The sequence below is a fragment of the Rissa tridactyla genome, chromosome 6, assembly GCF_028500815.1.
Source record: "Rissa tridactyla isolate bRisTri1 chromosome 6, bRisTri1.patW.cur.20221130, whole genome shotgun sequence".
Lineage (NCBI taxonomy): Eukaryota > Metazoa > Chordata > Aves > Charadriiformes > Laridae > Rissa > Rissa tridactyla.
In genome coordinates, this window is record NC_071471.1 from 34018824 (window position 1) to 34044222 (window position 25399).

At 41.3% G+C, this 25399-nt stretch overlaps 1 protein-coding gene across 17 annotated transcripts in view; it reads right to left on the bottom strand.

The window, feature by feature from the left end:
• PCDH15 (protocadherin related 15) overlaps positions 1-25399 on the bottom strand; it is an 827643-nt gene that overhangs the window by 91014 nt on the left and 711230 nt on the right. For all 17 annotated transcript variants that reach the window (XM_054204839.1, XM_054204838.1, XM_054204854.1 and 14 more), the window contains 3 exons: positions 19238-19354; positions 4803-4943; positions 2728-2840 (listed from right to left, as the gene is read on the bottom strand). In XM_054204839.1, the coding sequence (XP_054060814.1) occupies positions 2728-2840; positions 4803-4943; positions 19238-19354 (371 nt within the window). The remainder of the gene's footprint in view (positions 1-2727; positions 2841-4802; positions 4944-19237; positions 19355-25399) is intronic.

Consider the following 25399-nt stretch of genomic DNA (forward strand, 5'->3'; position numbering starts at 1 on the left):
CACATTCAACAGTTTATCATTTTGCAAGCACCACCATTACTCCGTGCTGACATTTACCCTGAAGATATACTCTGTCACCTGAAAAATAAGGTTATATGAAGCCTACCAGTTTCGGCTCGCATCACTGTCAAGAAACCAAACACGAAGTGCAGTTTGCACAGTGTGACAATCCCTGAAAAACCTTAGGAATCAAAACTAGTCCTGCTCCAAAATGTTAGGGAGGCTCAGAGCTGAATCAGAAAGTTTTAGGGTTGTTCTCATTTAATTTCTGACATTGAAGAAAATGAGTAACTGCCTTTACTGCCCCCAAAAGATTTTAAGAGTTTATTTTACTACGGTGTGCATGAAAGAATTTACCAAGAATGGAGTAGCGCTGTTTCTTTGGAAAGAGAAACTGGGCTATTCAGCTAATCCTGATGAGTTCGCAAGGAGGAGAAGGTAACACGGGTTATTCAGTTGTCATCTAAGGGTGTTAGGGGATATGAGCCGCTTTTTACTTTAAGCTTTCTCCATTGTAGTGAAATAAAGTTCCCATAAAGAGGCCTCAGGAAGCGTGAGCTCAGTTCACTTTTCACAAGGTGATGCAAACTCCACCTGTGCTCCTAAACGCTGAAGTCTCTTCTCCCAATCCTGCAAACAAAGACGCTGTGCCGGTTGAGGTGAGAACCGCCAGATCCCCCTTTTACCTCGCAGAGGTGGAGCGCAGCGTGCCCTCAGCACTCCTCAGGCTGGATTTGTTCGAGGCACTGTGGCTGCGCTGTAGCCTCTCCCAAAACAACGGATAGCCCAGAGCGTGTCACGCTGCTAAGGGATCGCATTTGTCACCAGGTAAGATCCAAGGACAAGCTCCTTAAAGGTGAAGGTCATTCGGAAGAAAGTTATAAAAGAAAAAGGAAACAAAGTGCACTCCTAAGTAAGCCCTTAGCAGTGACCCCCGGCTGGCTCCTGAGTCTGGATAAATTACCTTTTATAATTTACCCGAAACATGGAGTATCTTGGAAAAGTCTTATAGTACCGTATTTTCATGTCATTCTGTTAAACATCGCTAGACATTGTTTTTTCCTCACAGCTACGTATATAGGACCTGTTCACTTTTTTTCCTGAAAACAGTAACACAGAAGGTTGCGTCTGTTACAGAAAGGCTTTAAATATTATTCAGAAACCGCACGCTTTCCCACGATAGCTGAAGTTATAGAAACAAATAGAAACATTTTTATTTAAAGGCCTACCTTCTGCTACATCACCCAAACTACACCTCGTACATTCAAAGATATCTAATAAAATATAGGGAGCAGCAGGAATAATCTCTCTTAAGAACATTTTTTCAGCAAAGGATTATCATTTGCACTACCATTAAATGCAAAGTTTTTAATTTTGCACTATTCTTTCAGATTTCATATTTCTGTTTCAACTTTAAATACAAAATTAGTATTTTGCCATTTTTCGTTTTAACGTACTCCTTCAAAATGCTAATATTCTAATCGTGAGGAAAACCAGAACGCACATCATGAATTTTTGTCTAAACCCCTTAAAATAGCCGAGCAAGTCCTCTTGTTAGGCTCTACTGAGGCCAATAACGTTTCCTCCAATTTCTGATTCCCTGCAGTACTTAGCTTTAGAAATATTTGTACAAAATTATATTCTGATACTGATTACGTTGCTCCATTTGAATCACGACCATGTATTGCCGCAAGGCTGTGACTTCTAGATATCAGGAGGCTGTGTGCATTGATCCTGTTACTTCCTATTACTGTACACATAGCAGAAACCATTTATGAACTAATTCTGTGTAACGAAATTTAACAAACTAATCAGCCTGTGTACCACCTTTTTTTTTTTAGCTTAAGAAAATGGGGTTGATTTTATTAAATTGATTTTATTACATTGTCATGTGAACTTCATCAGCCCATGACTCTGTAATAGAAATAACTATCATCTGACCTTCTAACACCAAAGATGTCAAGCCTGAACCCTCTCATGTCCCACATGACTGGTGTATGGAATCAAAACACACTCAAGCAGACCGGAGGCAACTTAACCTAGAGGCCCGGTGATCCCAGATACGACTTCAATGCACAGAATTTTTGTTTATTCATATGACTGACATTTTAAACAGCTTCCAAGAGGGTAATTTCAAACCAGTCTCTCCTCACCGTCATTGTCACCTACAGATCTTTTCAGTTGGAGACATTGGAGACCACCTGTTAAGACGGTATAATTGCACCACTATCGGATATGACTAGGGAATGGCTGGCTGCCAAATAACTTGTTATTCTAAGAGAAATTTTATTTATCTTCTTTCTAAGAGAAAGAAGCGGCTCTGAAGTATTTTGCCACCCTCCCTTTGTCAAACAGGAGTGCTGTGGAAAAAGTCCTGCATGTAATTTCACACCGTCATGCTTGTGGGGGACTTGAGTGCTGACTGCTCTCTCCTCAGAGCAGCATCCAATTCTTCTAAAGAAGAGTTAACATCAGTAAATATGTTATCAGCTCTAAGTACACAAGATTCTTGGTGCTTTGGTTCAATCCTAATTTTTGTGCCTTACTTCCTTCCGTGAGCCAAAGTGAACAGCGGAAGGAACAGAAGTTGAGGTATACACAAGGGAAGCACTTCCACACTGACAACAGAGTATTTTTGTAGCCCACATATCTCAGACTAGCATTCAAAGAGGAACTTATTTCAACTTAAAAAACAACAGTTACAATGTGAATGAATAAATGCCTTACCTGTATTCATCCTGCGTAAACCGTGGAATTACTGAAGGCTGCAGTACAGCAATTTCTACGGTAGTGGTGTTGAACTTCACAGGATCCCCATCATCATATGCGATGACCACTAGCTATAAAAGATACAGAAAATCACTCTCTCGGTACAGGCAAAGGCATTTTTTACGTTGACTTGCATGTTGACTTCTTGTATTTGCAGGGTCTAACAAGTCAGACGAGATTTTCTTTCACTGCAAATCATACATTGTGTAAGAACAAAACATAGAGGAAAAAGGCAACAGCCATCCACAAGTTGAACCATCTCCCAGAAAATGTAGAGAAACACCTGAAACGGGACTTCAAATACAACAGCCTTCTACAAATACCTCTCCAAAACACACTGCTGGCTTCAGGTACATTTTTCAGGGGATTCCCTTCACACCTAACCATGCAGAGTGCTTACTCAGAACTCCAGAACCAATTTCAACTGCTTTAACAGTATATGGTTCAGTTCTACATTTACACGTTATTTATTGAAAAACCACCTAAAACTCCCACTAAAACAAACAGAAAAAGTGCTAGCCAAGAATTCTGTGTTGATGATATTAATAACTAAAACCGAGGTCTGATATCAAAATGAAAAAAATTAACATTACCTCCCCTCCAAAAAAAAATCCTCTTAAGAAAAGAGATCCCCTGTATGCTAAAACATGGACAAGACCAGAAGACCTTCTCCAAAGGTGGCCTATTATAAATCTTTTGATTATCTGATTTTTACTGATGTCTATTTGCTTATTTAATCTGTGCTTTCCTAATGCAACAAAAAGGTTCGCCTGTTTTCAGCTTTCATATGAAGGTAAGCTATCTGCTAGCAAAAGGATGAGAGACCAGCCCACTGAAGAAGGAGTAATGGACAGTCTTCCAGTTTCCTATTTCTCTAAATCTGTCCTTATTTCGAGAGGTCACTAAATGGAGCAGGTCAGCACCTCATTCTAGTACAGAGTTTTCAACTCATTTCTGCTAGTCCAAGCTATTCTTGGAATACGTCGGTGAAGAGACAGCTTAAAACAAAAGAAGGCAATTTTTCAGCCAATATAACAAGAAACTCAGCAGTGCAAGATATCATAATTGCAGAAAGTATGAGTGGGTTAAAAATTGACTGGACAAATTCACAGAAGATTCAGCGACAGATACAAGCCCAATGGTCTAAATGCAAATACTAACTCAAAGTCTCCACATCACTGATTTCTGGAGTCTTTTCTGTGCTTCTTCCCTAAGCACCTGTATTTTCTGAAAAGCATCGCTCTGCTAAATTTACCGTTGGTCTGCCCTAATATAGAGCCATCTTCATATAGAAAAGTAGTTCCATGTCCACATGCACGTCACAGCTGCAGAAAACAGCCACACAAAATAATTACACTCCTGAACGACCATACAGAAGGCGGGCTGTTTCCAAGTAGGGAAATTACATATAAACACCCACATATTACAGATACTTTTTTTTTTTTGCTTAGTGACACACTTTAATTTTAATTTTTAACTGCCCCTTCCACTCATGGATGCCAGAAAGGAGATCTGTCCCAATGATTTTCATCAAAATCGTAACTTACTCCACATTAACTACACTTGAGACCCTTCAGCAACAATAACACCACAATAATAACTTAAGTCTCCCGAAAGCTAATGTTTTACATTATAGCACTTGCGAACAGAACGTCCCAAACTATCCAACTGCGCAGTAACTTTCTCTACAAGATTTCTTGCCATTCTTATAAAGTTCTCAGAAAATTGGGACACTGACAGCCCCACTAAAACCAAGGAGATCAGCAAGGTAACTTCCAAAAACTAAGGTTTGCTTTAGCTGCCTCCCTGTTTCTCCTGCCCTTGTAAGAGCCGCAATCACAACCATTCGAGATACTCCTGAAATCAAAAAGGCATGACACATGCCAGGAAGAAATTAAAGAAACAAACAAACAAACAAAACTTTCACTTCTTTCTATGCAATGTAAAGCAACACGGAGAAACACAAAGGTAAAAGGAATTCTACCAAATGCAGTCAATATCTACTGACAATGTACAGCTATAGGAGTTCATACCTTAAACACCGTGCTTGGCTCTTCATTGAGGTTTACTCGGGTTACTACACGTCCTGAGTTTTCCTCCACATCAAAAATGCTGGCACTGTAAGGGAACTGGACAACGTCGACTTTGTATCGGACTCGACTTGCTGGTGTGCCCTGCAAGGCAAAAACAAAGCAACTTGCATACTTCTGTCTTTTTACACCTCTCATGAAGTTATTCAATGATTAAAATGCAACATTGCTAAACAGACCACCACAAACAAAACTTGCAGTTTACCTTCCTCAGAACTGGGTTTGTTACTAAGCAGCCCCCCTGTCACCCCCCCAAAACACCTTACAGTGACATCCAAGAGGTCCAGTAAGAAAAATGACTAGAGGTTTGGAAAGAAGAAAGCTGAAAAACCCATCTACTGAAATACAGACAGAACCAGTGGTCTGTTTTATAACTACTGCCATTTTTAAATGACAGAAGATGGACACGGCTTAAGGCTGGTTACTCAGTTCTCAACAATGTTTTACAAAACCTCCTTTGAAGTTCAAGAAACTTCTAAATACTCTAAAATCTCCAACACTTATTCAGCTTGTCCTGAAAGTTACAGTGTCTTGTTGCTGAAGATGGGAATATGTACGTTGTATTATTTTCTGAAGAGTCGGAGTATAGTTCTGCGTATACAGGACAGCGCAGCCTACGAGTCGTTCACACGCTTCTCTTTCAGAGGAGACGAGGTGAAAACAGCAGTGTTTTGCCTGGGCAAACCCACCACGCAGCCTAAATGGGCTGGTTTACATTGGAGTCAAGCAGCAGCATGTGAAGGCTTCACTTTTCACCAAAACCAAGTGATGAAGAACCGCCACATTTCAAAATCCCCATCTCTTAAGCAGTAAAACACAGAGATTACGTGTTTGGAACCCACTTCCAAACATATTCCAACACAATGCTCTTTCTGTGGCTGAGCTGTACAGGGTTTTAAGTAGCCCTGTGATGAACCCTCCCCACTGTTCAAACCCTGTTCCAGTGACAAGGAACAAGCAGAGACAGCCCACGCACATGTCAGAAATTGTCTGCGTGCATATGCACCCTGAAATACCAAATTAAAAGGGGAATCAGAAGAGGCACTGCCAGAGGGTATAATAGGTGAGTTTTTCAGACCAGTAACTCAGCATTTTCTAATAGAAGGCTATTTACTTGATTTAACTCTTTCAACACTAACTGCCTAAATAAATAACATTTATTGTGAAGAATGAAGTCTCTTCAAGTATCCATTATATTCCAATGATAGAATTGCAGCAGACACCCTCCAGGGACCTCCTGAGGACGTGGAGTAACATCATGCCCATAAGCACAGCCTAAGAGACAGCTGCTCCCATGTCGGAGACGGGAGGGCCCTGGCAGCTTGTGGTGACCCATGTCAGTCCCAAAAAGCAAAACAGGTGGCAACGCTTGTCCCTGGGATGCCCACAGTCCCACCGTTCCCTGGTGGCACCCCAGGCCCTGTTCCAGCAGCCACTTTCCCGCATGCGTACAGAGGAGCTTTCTCCGGTAGCGGCGGGATGGTTCGTGGCACCCACCTAACTTAAAAGCAGCAGACACTCACGGAATCACGGAATCTTCAGAGTTGGAAGGGACCTCTAGAGATCATCTAGTCCAACTCCCCTGCTAGAGCAGGGTTGCCTAAAGCACATCCCTCAGGGCTGCATCCAGGTGGGTCTTGAAAATCGCCAGAGAAGGGGACTCCACAACCTCCCTGGGCAGCCTGTTCCAGTGCTCTGTCACCCTCACTGTAAAGAAGTTTTTCTGTGTATTTGAACGGAACTTCCTATGTTCTAGCTTGTGCCCATTGCCCCTTGTCCTGTCGCTGGGAACCATTGAAAAGAGCCTGGCTCCGTCCTCCTTAAACCCACCCTTTAGATACTTGTAAACATTAATCAGGTCCCCCCTCAACCTTCTCTTCTCCAGGCTAAAGAGTCCCAGCTCTTTCAGCCTTTCCTCATAAGGGAGGTGCTCCAGTCCCATAATCATCTTGGTTGCCACTCCTGGCAGGAATCACCCAAGATCTTTTTTGGGTGAGATGAATTGTACCCTCGACCAGTTACAGAGGATGTCTGGGAGGCATTACGGTTTAACAGGTTACTTGCATTCTCGGCGAGCGTCCCCTCACTGGTACTGACAGTAACCCACTGTTTTCAAAGATTAACAGGTGACGTCGCAGCACATTATTAAGCAGTGAAGCCTTAAATAAAAAACACGTACTAAAGAACTGTGAGAAAAAGGGGGAGCAAAGAAAGGCTTTAAAGCAAAGAAAGGGTTTTTTGCACACTGATGTCTGAATAACTATTTTTCAGCAAACCAAAGTCTGTCTTACCTGGATACGTAGGCACCTGAGACGTTTCACAAAATTCAAACTAGGTTATTTGTGAAATATATTTAGGAGTAGATTCAGAGAAGCACTTAGAAACTCAGGTCCTATCATTGGTATGATTTCAGTTTCTTAATGCTGCTGAGGTTAGACCTCAGACTCGGTTTTGACCTTTGCATTGTATTTAAACAGATAAAATACCAGAGCCCGCAGTTCCATTAATAGCAAATTGGCAACTTTCATCTGTATTCAACAACGTGGTATAAAGCAGCTTTGTTGTTATTGAAAATATATTCAATGTACCCCGTCAGCTACTAACTACAAGGAAACATTAAATTTACTTTTGTAAACAGTAATAGAAACAGCTACAAAAGTGGCTTCAGCTCACTAAATCATATCAACATTTTGTTGATACCACAAAAAGTGCACTGAAATGCTCAGTCAAAATACACCGTCTAAACTTAAAGATTTACTGGAACGCATTTAGCACAGGTATTTCACATCATGCTAATGCACGCTACAGAGCTGTTGAACATAGTGTCACATTTTGCCACGTTACCTTCTGATGAGTAGTAGGATTACTCAAATAATTAACTATACTTCAATGTGAGAAAAGTGACCCTTCAGCGAAGAATATTTATTTGAATTAAAAATTATAGGTCGCTCGTAAGAATTTAATTGGTGGTATCAATTTCACAACTGTTAAAAGGACAAGAATACTTAAGTCTAATAGCAAAAGAGTAAGACAGAGGACAAGGCAGCCAGGCCACCTCAGCCCTCCTCCCCATCAACCCCTGCGCAGGTAGCACCTTGCGCGTAAAGAGAAGCGAGGCAGGGCTGGATGAAACCCGGGCACTCGCAGACTTTGCAGGGAGACGCGCAGAGCTGCTCAGCTGGATGATGGTCACTGCAGCGGCCATGAGGACATTGCCTCTTCTAGCCCTCCAAGGAAATCCAGCCCAGGAAGGGTTTATTAGCCAGTACACTGCTCCAGTGCCGCCAGCACCTTTAATAATTCAAGAACTGGGTCCGCCAGATGCATTCTGGTGTTCAGTGAATTAATCTGTGAAAGGCCACGTTAAGAGTTAAAAGTACAAGACCATGCATACTAACGAGTGCAAATCGTGAAAACGTGAGAAATTTCAGAGATCATAGCATAACAGAGGTGATTATACAACTTTCCCTCTGGCATTCTCTGATTCAGTCATTTTTCTTCAACGTTATAATTAAGAGGAAATTGCCTGCTGAAATCCACCCTATTTGGTCTCCGAGTAATGGTCCTCACATTTGCTTGGAAGACTAAAAGCTATCATCATCATTAAACCTGCACACACCAGGTAATTTGTTATTAAATAAACAAAAATCTCATCAGGTTATTGTTCCTGGTATGACTATCAAGTATGCTTTTTTCCCTGTCATTTCTGAAAATAACAAAACAGAGATTTATTTTTTATTTACTATATTTTGGCACCAATGTAATTAGAAAAATCTCCAGAGAGATTTCCCAGGGAAATCTATTTAGAAGCAAGTTTTAATTATCTCGAATATTAATCATTTTTCGCCTCTGTTCTAAATTAATTTAGATGCATTCCTATGTCTACAGCAATACTTGAATATAGCAGGTAATACTCTCAAATAAACCATAGAGCAAGGATTGTATTTGGCAGGAACCAGCTCATTCTTTCAAACCAAAGTTTTTCTGGGAGTTCAAGCCTAATATGAAACTTAGATGTAAAGCTCATCCAGCTTCAATTATTTCTTTTATTGCCGCATAGTTCCCTAAGTTTCCATTTGCTCTGGGGGAACGCCATTTCATTTGTGACACAGCTGACAGGTAGGAAAATGTCCCCAACGTTTCCATGAGACGATGAGGCTGCACAGGAAGGCCCTGGGCAAAGAGGCGGTGGAGGCTGCACATCTGCGCTCTCCAGATAACTCTCAACTGCCATAGACCGGCTGCAGAGAAATCGGAATGTGAGAAAGCAAGGAAAAACGGTGAGAAGTGTAACACAACAACAACTTCTGTAGGTTTTCACGTATCTCTCTGCAAGCAATTCAAAACGAAGCTAGGAATCGCTACTTCCACTATCCAAATGAGTAACAGAGGTACAAAACCAGAATGATCTGGCCCAGGGAAGAGCAGGGAAAAACTGCATTTCACTTTCATTTGCAGTCTACTCGTGAAGATCCCAGATGTGCATCTGGTAAATGATCTGGATTGTACTAGTTTGGAATAGCAGCCTAATGAATACAGACTTATTTATCAAGTCCACTTCCTGACTGAAGTCGGAAAACTTCTGAGGGTACTATAGATAAAATGTGAAACTGGTAAGGAGTTTAATAAATTATCTCCATCTGTACATTTCAATGCAAATCCAAATTATTTGCATTGCGAAGAGTTCACTAAGGCAAATTTTGTAAATTCTATGAAAGAAATTGGACAAACCCCAAAATTTACAGGTGGCTGCACATGTTCTTTGTAACATGCTCAAAGTAAAGCAACCAAGAAAGACGGGTCAGACCCCAGAGTAGTGGAATGATGTTGGTGGGTCTTATACCAGCTCTAGGTTGTGAATGGTGTACTCATGTACATTCACCCTAAATTAACTTCTATAAGCTCTAAAATTTGACATATTTTATTCTTTAGCATGTAACTCAACCAGAGGGCCTGAAATTCTGAATTACTAAATATGGAAATTCTGATTTATTAACTGTAACAAGCTGAACACAAGAAGAACATGAACTTTTAAAGCTATGAGATAAAATTACTTTAAGAACTCTGAATTTGCAGAGTGTTTCCCGTATACAAACCTCCAGCAGACACTATGAAATCCAACAGTAATAGGTTTTAAAAGATCAAGCTGTGGATTGCCTGAAAATGCTTTTATCTCCAATTAAGTATCTGTGAAATCTCTAATTAAATATCTGTTAGCATCTTTCTTTTAGTGGGTGCCCGTAAAACAATCAGGACAATTACTCTCAATTTCACAAAAGGGCTCCATTGAACAAAAACCTTACAAGGTGTTAAGAGATTGGAGAAACCATTAAATTGGATGTTCTGGAGCTCTGGAAGCTGGCTGCTCGTTAAAATTAGTGTTCTGCATCTGTTTCTATTGACATTTCAAATCAACAAAATCAGAATATGCAGGGGAATTGCTCATGGAAGAAATACTCAAGCTTTTACAGCGATAAACCATACAAAAAAAAGGCACAGACAGGAAAAGCAAACATCTCAAGTTATATCAATCCTGGGAATATTCACCTTCTGATAAACAAAGCGAGCAAACTAAGCATCTATCAAATCGCTCATGGTGCTCTCCTCTCAAAACACGTGGAGGGCTAAGAGCTTCGAGAACACAGCCATAATCATCTGGTGTCTTTCATCACCACGCCACTTCAACAAAGCATAAACTGTTGACAACGAGACTCCTCTTCTCTCCAAGGATGATCTCAGGTGTCCCTGGATGGCTCAGGTGTGTGTACAGACCTGCTGAACAGAAGCACAGGGAGCCCCTTCGCCAGGCAAAAAAGCAACCACCGTACAAATCCCTCCACACGCAATTGCCTCATTTTGCATACAGATTTGTAAATTTTGCTACATAATAGGAAATAAACCAGGTTTAAAGCTCTTTCTCGTCACCAAAACCTTCCCAGTCTTGAGACTGATCAAGCTTGACCTCTAAAGTTTCAAGGCAAACCACTGATCTGCTGTGCATTTGGTTTGATCGTTCCGCAGAGCCACATGAGTCCTTTTGCTTTCCTTTCTCTTGCTCCCGAAGTGACTGCCCCTGCCATTTTAATTCAGACTATACATTAGTTTGCACAGGAAACGAAGACACCATGCCCTTTTTTCAGGGCCACGTACAATATGGGTTAGCATTTAGTTTTAGTTTGAGTTAAATCGAAACCCAAGTCGAAGAGCAGCAAGAGGAAAGCAGTTCAGAAGCAGTTTCAGCTGGGTGTCCGTAGAGCTGCCGAGTGCAGAAGAAGGGACTTGCCCGGATGGCCCAAGCAGGGTCTAGACACCAGTTCCATGCGTTTTCACTTGCCACTCCTGAAGCATTTTAAGAACTCTGCTTCTAGGCAAGGCCACTTGTCATTCTGTGAGAGCTAAGCTCTCAAGCTGAGCACTGAGAGGGGAATTACTATAAACAGTCCTGAGGCCTCTTAGAGCTGACCGACGTTGAATTGAGGGATTTATGCATCTGTACCAACCCTGATACAGGCCTCAGATTTCTTCAGCTACAAAGGATCATCTATTTGCCCAAACAACAGACAGTGACAGATGCTGGCTGGGGATACTCCCATGAGTCCTGCGTCCAGCTCTGGAGCCCCAACATAAGAAGGACACGGACCTGTTGGAGCGAGTCCAGAGGAGGCCAAGAAGATGCTCTGAGGGCTGGAGCCCCTCTGCTATGAAGACAGGCTGAGAGAGTTGGGGTTGTTCAGCCTGGTAAAGAGAAGGTTCTGGGGAGACTTATTATCTGCCTTCCAGATAATAGACCCTAAAGGGGGCCTACAGGAAAGCTGGGGAGGGACTCTTAATAAGGGATTGAAGCAACAGGACAAGTAATGGCTTCAAACTGGAAGAGGGGAGATTTAAATGAGGTATCAGGAAGAAATACTTCATTGTGAGGGTGGGGAGCCCCTGGCCCAGGTTGCCCAGAGAAGCTGTGGCTGCCCCATCCCTGGAGGGGTTCAAGGTCAGGTTGGACGGGGCTTGGAGCAACCTGGTCTGGTGGGATGTGTCCATGCCCAGGGCAGGGGGGATGGAACTAGATGATCTTTAAGGTCCCTTCCAACCCAAACCATTCTATGATTCTATACTAAAGACTGTGCTAATAAAATTCAGAAGTGTCTCGATGAGAGAGTCGGACACTAACTTCATCCAGCTTTTGGGGACTTGAGGTATCTCTCCCTGTGAAGACTTGAAAATATCTCCGAGAGAAACCACAGCTGCATACATTTGTGTTAGCTACAGCAAAGCAACACCTCAAAATAAATATTTTTCTACAGGATATTATTACATCTACCTTAGTTGCTAGAAGCATTTCTTTGGCACCTCCATCAGAGAGGCAGCGTTTCTGTGGTTTCCCAGGCACACAAAACCCTTGCAAAGTTATGCACCTCCCACAGGATGGATACCTGCTTGCACCTTTCACCATTTTTGACTTTGTCTTTTGGTCACATCACAGTCTTCAACACAAAAGAGTCGGTGGGGAAATAAATAGGGTCAATGGAGTACTTCCAGGAAAGAAAGCAAGGAGTTTGTAATGGAAAAAATCATCCCTCTTGCTTAGTTTTATCGTATTTCTGTCTGGGATTAATCAGACACACGATTACACTGTATGCAGCAGGGCAAACGCATCTGGGACTCACTGGAGCCACTTTGGCAGCCCTAGGGCAGCAGAGCCTGCTTGAGCGACTCTGCACACCTGGAGCTCAGGAAATCCGAGCGCATTTTGGAGGCACAGCTTCACTGCACAGGGCTCCAGAATCATCCTGAACGTGACACTTGACCACAATGTCCAAGAGCCTAAACGAATCCACTCCTAGATACCAAGGAGCCCCGGATAAATAGACAAAGCCCTTAAGCTCCAGCTGGACAACACTTCTGGACAGAAAACTCAAGATAATATGAGGGAAACCCTCGACACACAACTGTCTCTGCTGTTTCCGACCTACAACCTACACAGCGCAGCCTCTAAACCCAGTGTTATTCTCCTTTGAGCTCAGTGTGCCCAGTGGCTGTGATGCCTCACCTGTCTGCTTCTTCACCATTACCGCCCAGGCAAACGCTACAACTTTTCTCAGCTGGTCTACCTTCCAGCTGAGAAGCTGGAGGCTTCCTCCCTCTCTTCTTTCAGATTTCTGCACAACACAATATTTTGAATATATCAGTACTTATAACTTAAAGGGATTATTCAAATGCTGAAGAGAAAGCATGCTCAACTCTCTCAACAATTTCAATTGCGATGTTTGTAAAATTGAAGATTTTGATTTTACTCAGGTATACCAGTTATTTAAAAATAATTGAAGATGTACTCAAGCCTTTCCTTGGCAGCCATATAACCATGGCTCTAGTCTATTACCATAATTCCCTCTGGCTCCCTTGGCCTGTTTTTGTTGCTTTCTGCTCAGTATTTTCTTACCCTTTACACGTACCATGCCTGGAATTAAATGTAAGCTCTTCTGGGAGAGACAGGGTGAACAACTACAGGATGTACCACGGAATTTGAAAAGTCAGATGCCACATAACTATTTTAAACCTGTAGAAAAATATAATATAGACTGTTCCAATAAAGCAGAGCGCAATATGTTGATTTACCATATTCTATGAAATACACGTAAATCAAAATTTACCAGATTTCAATGACCAGAATGGTATTTCAAATTAGACTGTTTTAAACAAATGTAAAAGTAATTTCTGAAACACAGCCTATATTCCCAGTCACTGCAAAAAAAAGTGAATTCAAACTGGAAAAGAAAGGAAAGCAATGGAGAAACTGGTAAGAAACTGACATTTGCTCAAGACAGCCCTTCAAATCCTGCTCTGGCCTTTAGTGAAAAGCACTGGTTTCTATCTTTTAATTGACATTTCACTAAGGACCTGAAGGAATAACTATCAGAGATCTCTTACGCCTTCAGGCCATGATTTTTTGACCACTTTGAAATCCACGGGTCAGAATAAAAACATAATGAAATACCAACTTGGAAGCACTTGAATCTAGCATAGATAATTTTTGTTTTGAATTAGTAACCGTTAACGGTAACCAGAAATCCATAGGTTTTTGCAACCAAACCAATCCTATTATTAACAGTTGCATTCTAATGATGGCTTAATGTTTTAGGCATTAGGTTTGTACAGTTAAATTAAAAAAATTACACATCTTCATTCCGACTCAGCTATTCATTTGCTCACATATATACATTCATACATGTAAGATACACTGAGTCGCAAACAATTTACTGCATGGAGATTTGATGTGTTGGGGTTTTTTTAAATGAAAAGCCACAAGATAAACTTTAATCTACATCTCCAATAAACCAATCAAACAGTTCTTCATTTAAGAGTAAACGCTCACTCTCACTCCTTGTGACTGTTTTGGAAGCATATCCTAGTCACTCGTAGCACTTCCATATCTATATGCTCTAAGTTTCTAAATCACTCGGGAAATACACTGCTACTGCAGACCACAAAACTCCATGTCACAAGTCTCTTCCAACCTCTCAATCTTTCACCTATGTTACTTTTTGTACCCTTGCCACCCTCACCGACCATTTAATCCTTGCATTTATATTAATGACTTGTCCTTTAGAAGTCAAAAGCCGCAGATAAAGCCATGATCTTTTCTCAGAAACATCACCGAATGAGCACTTTCACAGCCAAAAAATAACACAGTAAGTAAAATACCTGGATATTTTGCTACAGATGATGACTTATTAAGGTTGGCCTTCAGTGGCATGAATTTTTTTTTCTACCACTCACATGGCTGTCACTGCTGCTGTCACCTTTGCTGTTGAAGGACCAGAAGGAACAACAGGGCAACACCAGAACAGCCCCAGTCCAGCAGCTCAAAGGACGAACGAGCTGAGGATGGTGCCCGTGGGCTGAAATGGAGAGCCAAATTCCACTGGCCCCACGAGCTTTTCAGTTTGGATTCTCAGACCATCTATATTAATTTGACAATGCAAAGCAAAGTTGGGATTTCCTGAGAACAGTGGCAGTCTCTGAAGAGCTGATTAGGTCTGAGCAGCTTTTATTGCAGACGATGAAAAAAATCTAGCTTGACTTTTATTCTGAGCGGAGTTCAATGTTGACAGAGGAATAGTCTACGTTACTTGTAAAATGACAACAGAAAAATTCAGGCTTGAATACTTCGAATTATTTTGGCTCTTACTAGACCTCTCCTGATAATCAGACGTGTTTTAAAGCTGTATGTCTTTTTTTCTTTTCCTGAACTGATAAAATAGATCTATTAGGACTGGGCAAATAAAATTCCATCAGGTTAAAACACCCAAAAAACCCAACTAAAATATCGATGATGATAGCAAAGAATAGTCTTTCCCTTAAGGCAAGTTTAGAGGAAGACACTCTTGCTGAACAGAGAAAAAGTTATGTGTTTTTTAAAACAATATCTGGTGAATTCATATGAAATACTTTGTGACACCACTTAATGCCAAAGCCAGATCCAAATAAATAGGGATTTGCCAGTAGCACGAAACATCTAAAAAGGTTGTCTCAGTCGGAAAAAGAAACAAAGTCATTTATGCCTAATAGTTTTCTCTATCTTCTTCCTTATTTTAAAAGTAAAAACCATCAGCCATTAGTTTGAAATAAAATACCAACTTTCAAAACCTATTTTAAAAGCTTTCCTCTGTAGGGGGCTAACTTTTATGGCTACTGTATTCATTAAATGCCTAAGAGGAGTTTTATTTTTAAATCTTCATAAAAATCAAAGAAATGCAACAGTTGATTTCAAAGAACATTATCTTAACATTACTGTCATATGCATTTATGCCTGTTATAACGGTAATAAACAGGATCCCACATTCAGTGATTTTGATCTCCCTGTCATGCATGTAGCTTGATTTCTCCACAGAAGCGATCCGTACATCTTTCAAATATATAACACTCAAAACCATATAAAAGAAATTCATATAAATATGGGAGGAAATCACAAGAAAGGAACCTGGGAGACAAGCACTTTCGCTAGGTTTCTATTCTCCCATTCTTATATCACCATTATTACCCACTGTAGAAAACAGCACATAAGCTTATCTGTGTCTAGTTCCTACATTTATGTGTTTGGGTTCTTTTTTAAATGAAAAAGGGAAATAACTTTGCATTAGAAAATGCTGATTCCACAGGATTAAGAATTGTTATAAATCTACATTAATCAGTTTCTGAAGTATTTTGTTTCATTCAGTATCTCAGGAATATCTTATTCTTTAAAATTTAGAAACATTAAACCTAAGGATTATGAAATGGAGCTTATATCAGAATGGGCAAATACTGTATCAACACCAAAATATCTTGTTGTAAGGCAACAGATACTATTAAATAAAAGCAGCACAAAAACCAAGTAAAAAGTGATTCTCTGGCACCAGTGAATAATTTTATTTTTCTATCCTCAATAACCCATTTACATTGAAATTTCCACAGAACAAAAATTCAGCTTCTTGCCCAGTTTCGTTGATCCTAAACATCCTTTTCTGCAAGCTTTTCTCAAAGGTCAGTCTGATAAACCGGCTAGCAGCAAATCCGTACTGGTGCAAGGGGCAGAGACAGCCCGTAGGATTATGACTAATGAACTTAGTATTTTAGATTTCTACTGCGGCAGACTAAAAAACTCACACAGTTTCAACAATCACGCACAGCCAGTTTTCCCCACTCTCCACTGGCAGATCACTCTGAAGTGACTCCACTCGTGATATGGGCAGAGTGTTCCCTTTTGAATTATTTGCTGTTAGCTGCTGAGGATGAGAGCTCTTTAGGAAAATGGTGTTTCCTACCTCCATGGTTCCCAAGTCATTCCTGGGCAGAGCATCAGAGAATCTTCTCCAGCTAAGAAGCATCTGCTCATCTCCCTGAAGTGCTGAATGCAATTCAGACCCATTAATGTGAAGGCAAGCTTTACTAATTTGGTGGTAGTACTCCAGCAGCACAAGTGCTTTGTTCAGGAAGAAATGCTAGCAAAATGAGCTAATGCCTTTGTACAAAGTATAGCATAAACATAACCCTCGCAAACTTATAATGCCACCCAGAAACTCTGCCCACTTTGATCTCAATTTCCAGTCTGTAATTGCTAGGTTATTGTGCCTGACATATGGAAGAATAAGACATTCATGAACCGTGACAGTAAAAGTCATCCACAAAGTGGAATTAAATAGTCTTAAATCAATTTTAAATTGTTTTCCAGCAAATAGCTATGAGATTTGAGCAATCAAGCCTTCTTTCTTCTGCAAATCTCTGTTTTAAACATGATGGTGGAAACCCGGGCCTGGTGTGCCCCAAGGAACAGTGAAGGAGGTCAGGCAAAAGCACTAGAAGTCCCACAGAGCAAAAATGCAGTCAGAGCAAGAGTGTAGGTAGGACACAAAATTACCAACACTTATGAAGCCTTCTGAAGGGCTACAGTAGGCAGCTCTACATTTTAGACTTCCACAGTGCTACTAGAGATATATCCCCTGGCTTAGGTGTAATGGTTGAAGACCAAAAAAGGACCAGGTGATGTGGGTACAAGTCTGGTTGACCTTGTAGGTCCTTGACCTCCACAGGTGCTGCAGCTTGTTACCTTTATAGCAACTTCCTGGCTTGGAAGGCTTCCACACACCTGTAGATATGCCTCAAGTTTGCCAGGAACTCTGGCCTTTCCTGGTAGTTAAGATATTTTACATGGAAATAGAGGTAAAGGTTTGAATCCTTCAGTCAGAGGAAGGAAGGCATCCCAGGCCTCTGACATCCCACGGAAAGGCTTTTCTTAGCACAATTAATATAGCAAGATGCAAAGGGATGAGAGCAGGCACTACCACAGCATCATCCTTCTCCCGCTGCATGCTAAAAGCTATGAGTGCACGCGGATGGGACTTTGAAGGGGAGTGTAGGTGCCTGCCATGAAGCGAACAGTCCCAGGCTACACAGTTTTAAAAGTATGTCTAAAGCAAGACACTAGAAATTCCCTCTGGGGTCTACGGATCAGTCTAACACATACATGTGCCGACTATTCTACTTTTAATTAAGCAGATTTGTGCTTACCACGTTGGCTGGTTGGGACCCTATTCTAATGTGTCTGTGCTCTATGGAAGGAGCTTAACACACATCTTGGGCTCCGTTCTGCAAGCAGAGCACCCCAAATCAGGCACAAGCATCTCTTAATGCTCCCCTTCAAATTGCCCAAGACTCGCCATTAAGGCACAACTCTCTCCAGTTCTTTTGGTTACTGCTCAAATAACATCTATGTCCTCTGCTGCTGCGTTCCTTAAATACTCTGTAGCACTAATAATTGATAATACTGCTATTCATTACCTACTTGACGATACTACTGTCTTTCATATAATTTAAACAAACCATAGTCCAGATCTGCAGCTATTATAAACTACCTTAAAAGCCTCCAAGCTCAGTAATACCCCACTGATACGTATCACCTGCAGGGGATTTACTTAACCTTTGTGTGGTAGGACTTTTTACAGGGGACAGCAGGACTGTCCTTACAGAAATGCTGCTTTAACATTTCTGTCCTTGGGTGGTAAATAAATTACTACGTAGCATATTTAGCTAAGCTACAGCTGATTTGTGTCAAAGCACCGCCATCAGCTTTTCATGTGCACAGCACATTCTCTCTGAACCCTTCTCCCTGAGGATTATTCTCCTTAATATGCCAAACGCTACCAATTAAAAATTAAACATGGCTGGCAGAACATCTTTAGCTTTTATTGTCCTCAGTGTATCATCTGGTCACCAATGTTCATCAACCTCTGATTACAAAAATTGATATTACCCTTCAGAATAGCTAACAAGTCAAAAATATGTGCCCAGTTCTGTCAATCAAGTTCTTCACCAGGGAACAGCGATAAAAGTCAGTGGCAGAAATAAACTTTATCCCCAAAACAAAGGCACTCGGTTCAAATGCTGCAGATCCAATGGGGGTGGCTGCTGAGCTGCACATTTCCACATGACCCTGGGATGTCTCAGACTGGAAATGCACAATGACTGCGAAATCAAGAAAGCAATAATCTTACGAAGTTGGGGTTTGTTTCCTCTTTAAACTGCAGAACTGTACCAAAGACAGGCACGGCTTCCCTTCCTGCCTATTCCTCCTATTCATCTACACTGTGAAGTCCAATAAAGAGCTTTCCAAAAATCTTCCTGAGAGAAAGGAGTGGTATCATTGATTTGCCAGCTTCAGGAACAATCATAAATGCAGCCTTTGTCCAGAACGACAAAGGACAGGCCGACATAAAAAAGGTATGAGTTACTGCTCTGCAAAACTCATAATAATCACCTTCGTTGTTAAGAGAGTTAGGTCACTTATGAGGGTTAAAGATTTTTCCCTCTTGGGTGCAGAGTATTAATAGAACCTTTTTGCTTACCGGAGGATCTTGATCCTCAGCTGAAACGGTGGTGATAACGGTGCCCTTGACTGCGTCGGGAGCAACCATTCCCCTGTAGAGCTTTTTGCTAAACACTGGAGAGTAATCATTCATATCCTGCAAAACATAATTAAGAGTTTAGTTCTGCAGTTCAAACAGAATTATAGACGCATTCGAAATAATTTTCTTCAAACTCTACCCAATCACTCCTTCCTCATTAGGAAACCTATTTGCCATTCACAGTCTCTCTCGGCGCTCAATTCCATTACCACCGCACAAAACCAGCACACAAGGGGAAGGTGCCAAAGTTTCAAAAAAAAAAAAAAAAACCAAACAACTTCATGTGAGGCAGATCAACAGAAGGAAATTCTGCAAAAAACCCACACAGTCTCACAAGTAAACAAAGCAGAGATTTCCATGACACCTGCTTCTCAAGCAGCGGGCCACACATGGCTTTGCTAATTTTCTAAAATGAGCGAGCTGCTGTTGCTTGACAGTGTTTGTTACCTCTAATATGCAATAAATGGAGGGAAAATGTAATATCAGATTAGTATCAACACCTCATGACAGCCTAAGAAGGTGTTCTTCAGACTGCTGTTGTCTAAAAGAAGCTTCAAAGGCCCAATTTCATTGACACAGTAGTGTATGGGTGCACATACGTATACTTTCACACCTATACAGAATCATAGAACCATAGGGTTGGAGGGGACCTCTGGAGATCATCTAGTCCAACCCCCCTGCCAGAGCGGGGTCACCCAGAGCAGGCTGCACAGGAAGGCATCCAGCCGGGTTTGGAATGTCGCCAGAGTTGGAGACTCCACCACCTCTCTGGGCAGCCTGTGCCAGGGGCTCTGCCGCCCTGTGTGTGCACAGCTATATGCATATATATATATACACCTCCTTGTGTGAAAGATGTAACCTCACCCAAACACCGGGCTGTGTGGGACTGTGTGAGCCAGCACCAAAGTAGATGCAGCAGTCAGAAGCACGCGGCTCTCAGTGACATGGTGCTCCATGCATCAGGAGCCATGGACATTTAGAAACCCAACCAGCATCACAGGTTAGTAAAAAGGCTTTCTTTCTGACTGTCGTAAGTTCTCTCACAGAGAGTTCCAGAAAATTTATTTGGATGTTCCTTTAAAAAAATTAAACATACATCTCTAAATCACAATCTTTATTCTACTTATAAAACTGATTTCTTTTTTTTTTTTCTGTAGAGCCACTGCCTTAGCCTGAATTCCATTGAGAACAGATTTATTCATTTTTGTACACTACTGTTTCCATTGTTTTGCACAAATGGATAACATTAAATTTTCTGGTTTTTTTTTTTCAGAACAAGTAAGAAGCATCATATGCCTTCAGCACACAAGAGTGACTTTACTGAACCACAAATGAAGAGCAGACATTTTTTCCCCAGAAAGCAGAATGTGTGCCTGAGCTCGGGAGGAATGCAGGTGCCACCCACCTCTTGGGTAACCCACGCACAAAGTTTATGGAGTGATGCCTCTGCCTGTTGTCACAGCTCTTCCCGCTGAAAACGCAATATGCTGATACTGGCTAGCATGCTATATTGCACTACCACTTCAAACATTCATCCATACCTCATCAGAGGAAATGACAGTATAATAAACATCTATGAAAAAATAATTTCCCGTTACAAGTCCATGTAATAAATGCCTGAATAATTAAGCATTGTGTTCCGCAGAAAGGTCTGCAATTTAAGTCTTCAAGGCACTGGAAATGCTTTTTCTCTGATTTTCAGATTTTCAAAGAGACAACTGGATCATCAAAAAGCGACTCCTAGGCAATTCAAACTAGGAGAGTATTCAAATGAAAACATTTTGGAAAAACATTTGAATTCAAAGAGATTAGCATTTTTGTGTGGAATTACAGGCATTGAATGTTGTCATTTCCATTTCTTGACCTGTTTGCAAGAAAATAACTTGCTTCATCTGAGAATTTAATACCCAGGACTATTTTACATAAACAATCTTGTTTCACATGACTCTTCAAAGTGTCATCGTACTTGTAAAATAAGCTATCCTTTGTTCCGTTTTACCCCCAGAAACTCCATGCTAGAACAATAGATCGCTGCGGCAAAGAAACCAACATCGTAATCTCAGACCATAAGACTCCATTCACAGCCGATCTACTTCTAAGAAAAGAGGGGGAATCACACTTTATTTGAAGCAGACATGAAGCAGCTATGAGTACAGAAATCCTAGGCATTTAGGGATGGAATATTAAAAATCATCTCCGGTATGATAGGAGAAATGTGATAAAACCCTACATGCACAGGTCTTACAACTGTGTAAATCACTGTGTTTGAAACTTTTGGTTTGTAGACCAAAGTTTTCCAGTGGGATACACGACCTTTCACAAACTGCATGCACACAGAGAAGACACCTTCTCTCCTTCCATATGAGGTCTCCATCTGAGGTAATGGCCCAATACTACGCTTACAATAATTTTTTTTTTTTTTCCCCATCTTTTGTTTCCCATGATCTGGATGCTTATGGTCACCTCCATGAAGGAGGTGAAGTTTCTAGAATAACCCAGCATTTTATCTGTATTTATGAATTTTTGAACCCATCTCTCCCTGCGCACCTGCAAATCCACAGCCGTATCTGGTCTTTTCTCTTTGGCGTAGCAGCAAGAGATCACATTCTGCTGTTTGCTCGCTTGCGGGGTGGGGAGAATCACCGTGTGATGTTTTTGTTACCTTTTGAATACCTTTATGTGACCTTAGCGCCTGAAAATCTGTGACTTAAGGTACTGGAAAGCATAATCCTGTTTAAAGTCTGCTATAGAAAGTGATTAAGTCATCCTACTTCACACGCCTATACGTGGATCAGTACAAAATACACAGGAATACAAAGCAAAGCATAAAGTAGGACAGAAAGCCGCCTGCCTCTCTAACTTATCTTTTCTCTAAGAAAAGCTTTATGCACAAAATTGTGCCTCATAAACCTCAGCCAAGCCGACCGAATAGGCACCAAATGTTTCAGTCATAACTAGACAGAGCAGCTCCACGGACTTTTCTTCCTGGCTCATCTCTTCCTGAATCCTAAAGCAGCCACTAATTTTTTATAGCAGAGTTCAAGCTTCAATGTTTCCACTTTTATCCAAATAAAAGTTCCCTGTAAGAATCACCACAGGTTTTCACATTATGCAGCTGCAGTAATGAGAAAGGCGATCAAGTCTCATGTCCTCATCACAAATGTCCACCATGAAAGCCTGCTAGAAGCAGAACGGGGATTTTTGCAAGCAGAAGGTTTACACGCAAAACATGCAGATGACATAGAAATGGGCTTTTTTTGTTTGAAATTACTCTTCTGGGCAACTCCTATAAGAGGAAGTAGAGATTTTGTTAAGAGACATGTTGGAGAAATTCATATATTATCATCTCCTTCAACTGGTATAATTTCTCTTTACACATTATGGGCACCTAAAGGTACCAAAAAGGTCACAAAAAGGAATTACTGATTTTCTAGCAAAAAGCACCACCACCAAGGATGGAATACAGTCTAGATCTGATTTTGTTAGAGCACAGAATGAAAGCACGCTCGCTATTTTCTGCGAATAGCTGAAGAGACCCAGCCCATCCCACCCCCAACACCTGCGCCCCTGTTACTCAAGGTCTCCAATCCAATTTTCTTCATCGAAGCGGACTTAACAATGAGTAGTGTTCAGCATTCCCCGAGAGATACAGAGACAGAGTTTTCAGGTTTTCATCACAGAGAGACTTTGGGCAAAAAGAGGACATTTAGAGAAAGTACTGGGCTTCTGTCACTACCAAAGACCTAGAGGTGTTTTTGCACAGCTAAATGAAATAATTTAAGATTTCTCCATACCTGACGGCTTCTGCTTAAAACACCTCTAAATCTGACTTTGCATAGACATGGATGCAGCAGATGAGTGCAATCCTTAACCACGGGTCAGGAATAGGGCAGTAACCTTCCTCAAAGTGGTAGTAAGCAGCAGCGTGATCACCTTTTAAATCTGGGGCATAATCCTACGTAGGCTCTTGTGGCCAAACTGCAGCATCTTACAACCCTTCACAGTTCATTGCTTCACTCACATAAATCCAGGCTGCTATTAACTATCAGACACACACACACATATGTAAATGGCCAATATTGGTAATGAATTCTCTAGATATCTCACTTTAAAATACTTGGGCTGTGTGTTTTGACAGTAAGGTAATAGCAGTCACGTATTTATATCTAAATACAAAACAGCCCTTGTATTGCTGCTCATCTAGCTGCAGATTTATTATATTTTTAAACATCTCTGTTTACAAAACCCCCAAAAGCTTTGTCCCTGTCACAGATGCTTGTTATCTACCACTTCTTGTTTGGTTTTGTTTCATATTGCTCACACTGGTCAGCACATAAAAGCAGAACTGGACAAATCCTGACATCTTTCCCTTGCACAAAGATTAGGAATCAAGCATGAAGGACGCACAACATGGAAGGGCTGCTCAAGTATTATTCTTCTTGAGAATTCACATTAGTACCTTCAAAAGCAAAGACAGATTACGAGATTTCTTGATGCCAACTCATTTGTTAGCTCAGACGTCACCCTTAGCACGTGAAGGATCCCATTCCCTGACAAACTTCCTGACCCTCTGCACAAGACACATCTCATTCACAGGATTTAAAGGGTTGTTATTTACCAAAAGGTTTTTAGGAAACAAATATTGACCTGTCTGCAAAGATTATGAACAAAAATGTCGGTGAATTAAGATAGTCATCTAGGAATGCCAAGGCGGAGAAACAAAGCATGGGGGAGGAAAGGCATTAAGGAGCAAATCAATATGTAATTTAAAAATCATTAAGACAGTCGCTAGCGGTACTGCACTAATACTAAACTAGGTGCTCCTAGACAGGTGGTGACCGCTGACGTGGGAGGGCGATACATGACTAGAGCAAGAGAAAAATACCTGCAGTACACTGTTCCCACCATAAAATTAACTTGTAAACTTAAAGAGAGTTCAGAGATTCAAATATTTCAAATATTTTTGATTTCTGGGGACGCCAAGAGACCTTTGATGCTTGTACTCCACTAAGTTAAGACTAGAAGCATTTCACATCTGGGTGAAAGAATCTCCCTCTTTGTCCTCGCTCACTAATCTGGGAAACATAGACATTGGATTCAAATGTCTGCCTTCTTCCGTGCCCTGTAACTTCAGCTGAAGTGCTACAGCTCTGGGCGTGCTGCGTACGCCCAGGCTACCCGAACTCAGCCACTGTGGCAGCTCCTGCATCCCAGAGTCACCAGGATTTACGACAGTCTTCGTCACAAACTGAAGCAGTCCCCAGTGCTCCTCCCTGACTCCGCAGTGGATCCTGCAGATCCACCTCCCAAAGGACCGAGAAGCGTGGATGAAAATAAAATCCCACCCTTCCAAACCAGCAAAGCCGGGGGAGGTCACCTGCACCAGGAGTTGCTATGGTGGCTCTAGGATACTTGGAAAACCTTGCCCGAAGGAAGGAGCTGGATACACTGGGATTACAGCTCCTTCCTGCGGGTTGCTGAGAGCAGCTGTGATGAGCTCAGGATGCAGCCCCGTCTCACTCCAGTGAACTAAAGCTGCAGCTCCTGGCTGTCACCATGGTTTAATTAATAACACGCAACATCACTACGAGTGACAGACTTGTCTGATTTGAGTATTACCACTAACCTCAAGACTTTCTGAAGAATACTACTTTTTTTTTTTTTTTTGAAAATGTGTTTCGGTAGAAATCTTGTTTTGTATGAGAAAAACAAAGGGCAAAGCCTGAAGTTAGTTTTTCACCAGCTATCTCCACGCAAACAGAAGCAACTCCAGCTGACACTCCAATATATCTGATATATATTTACATGTACATAGATATATTTATGTATACACGTCTATATCTATCTCAGGCATAATAGTTTGTGCAAATGCCCTTTTATCCTCCAAAGGGAGCCCTTTTACTGCAGTGAAAAACTGGCTGCCTTTAGCCTGCAGTGCACTAGAGGGCAGCCCTGCCAAAGGGGAGCGAAGCTTCTCCTCCCCAGCACCCACAGAAATCTCCCCATTTCCTTCTTACCAAAACAGGGTTATACTTCTTTACATCTAGTCATCTAGGTTTTGGTTTGGGGTTTTTTTTTTTTTCAGCTTATAAAATCAGTCTG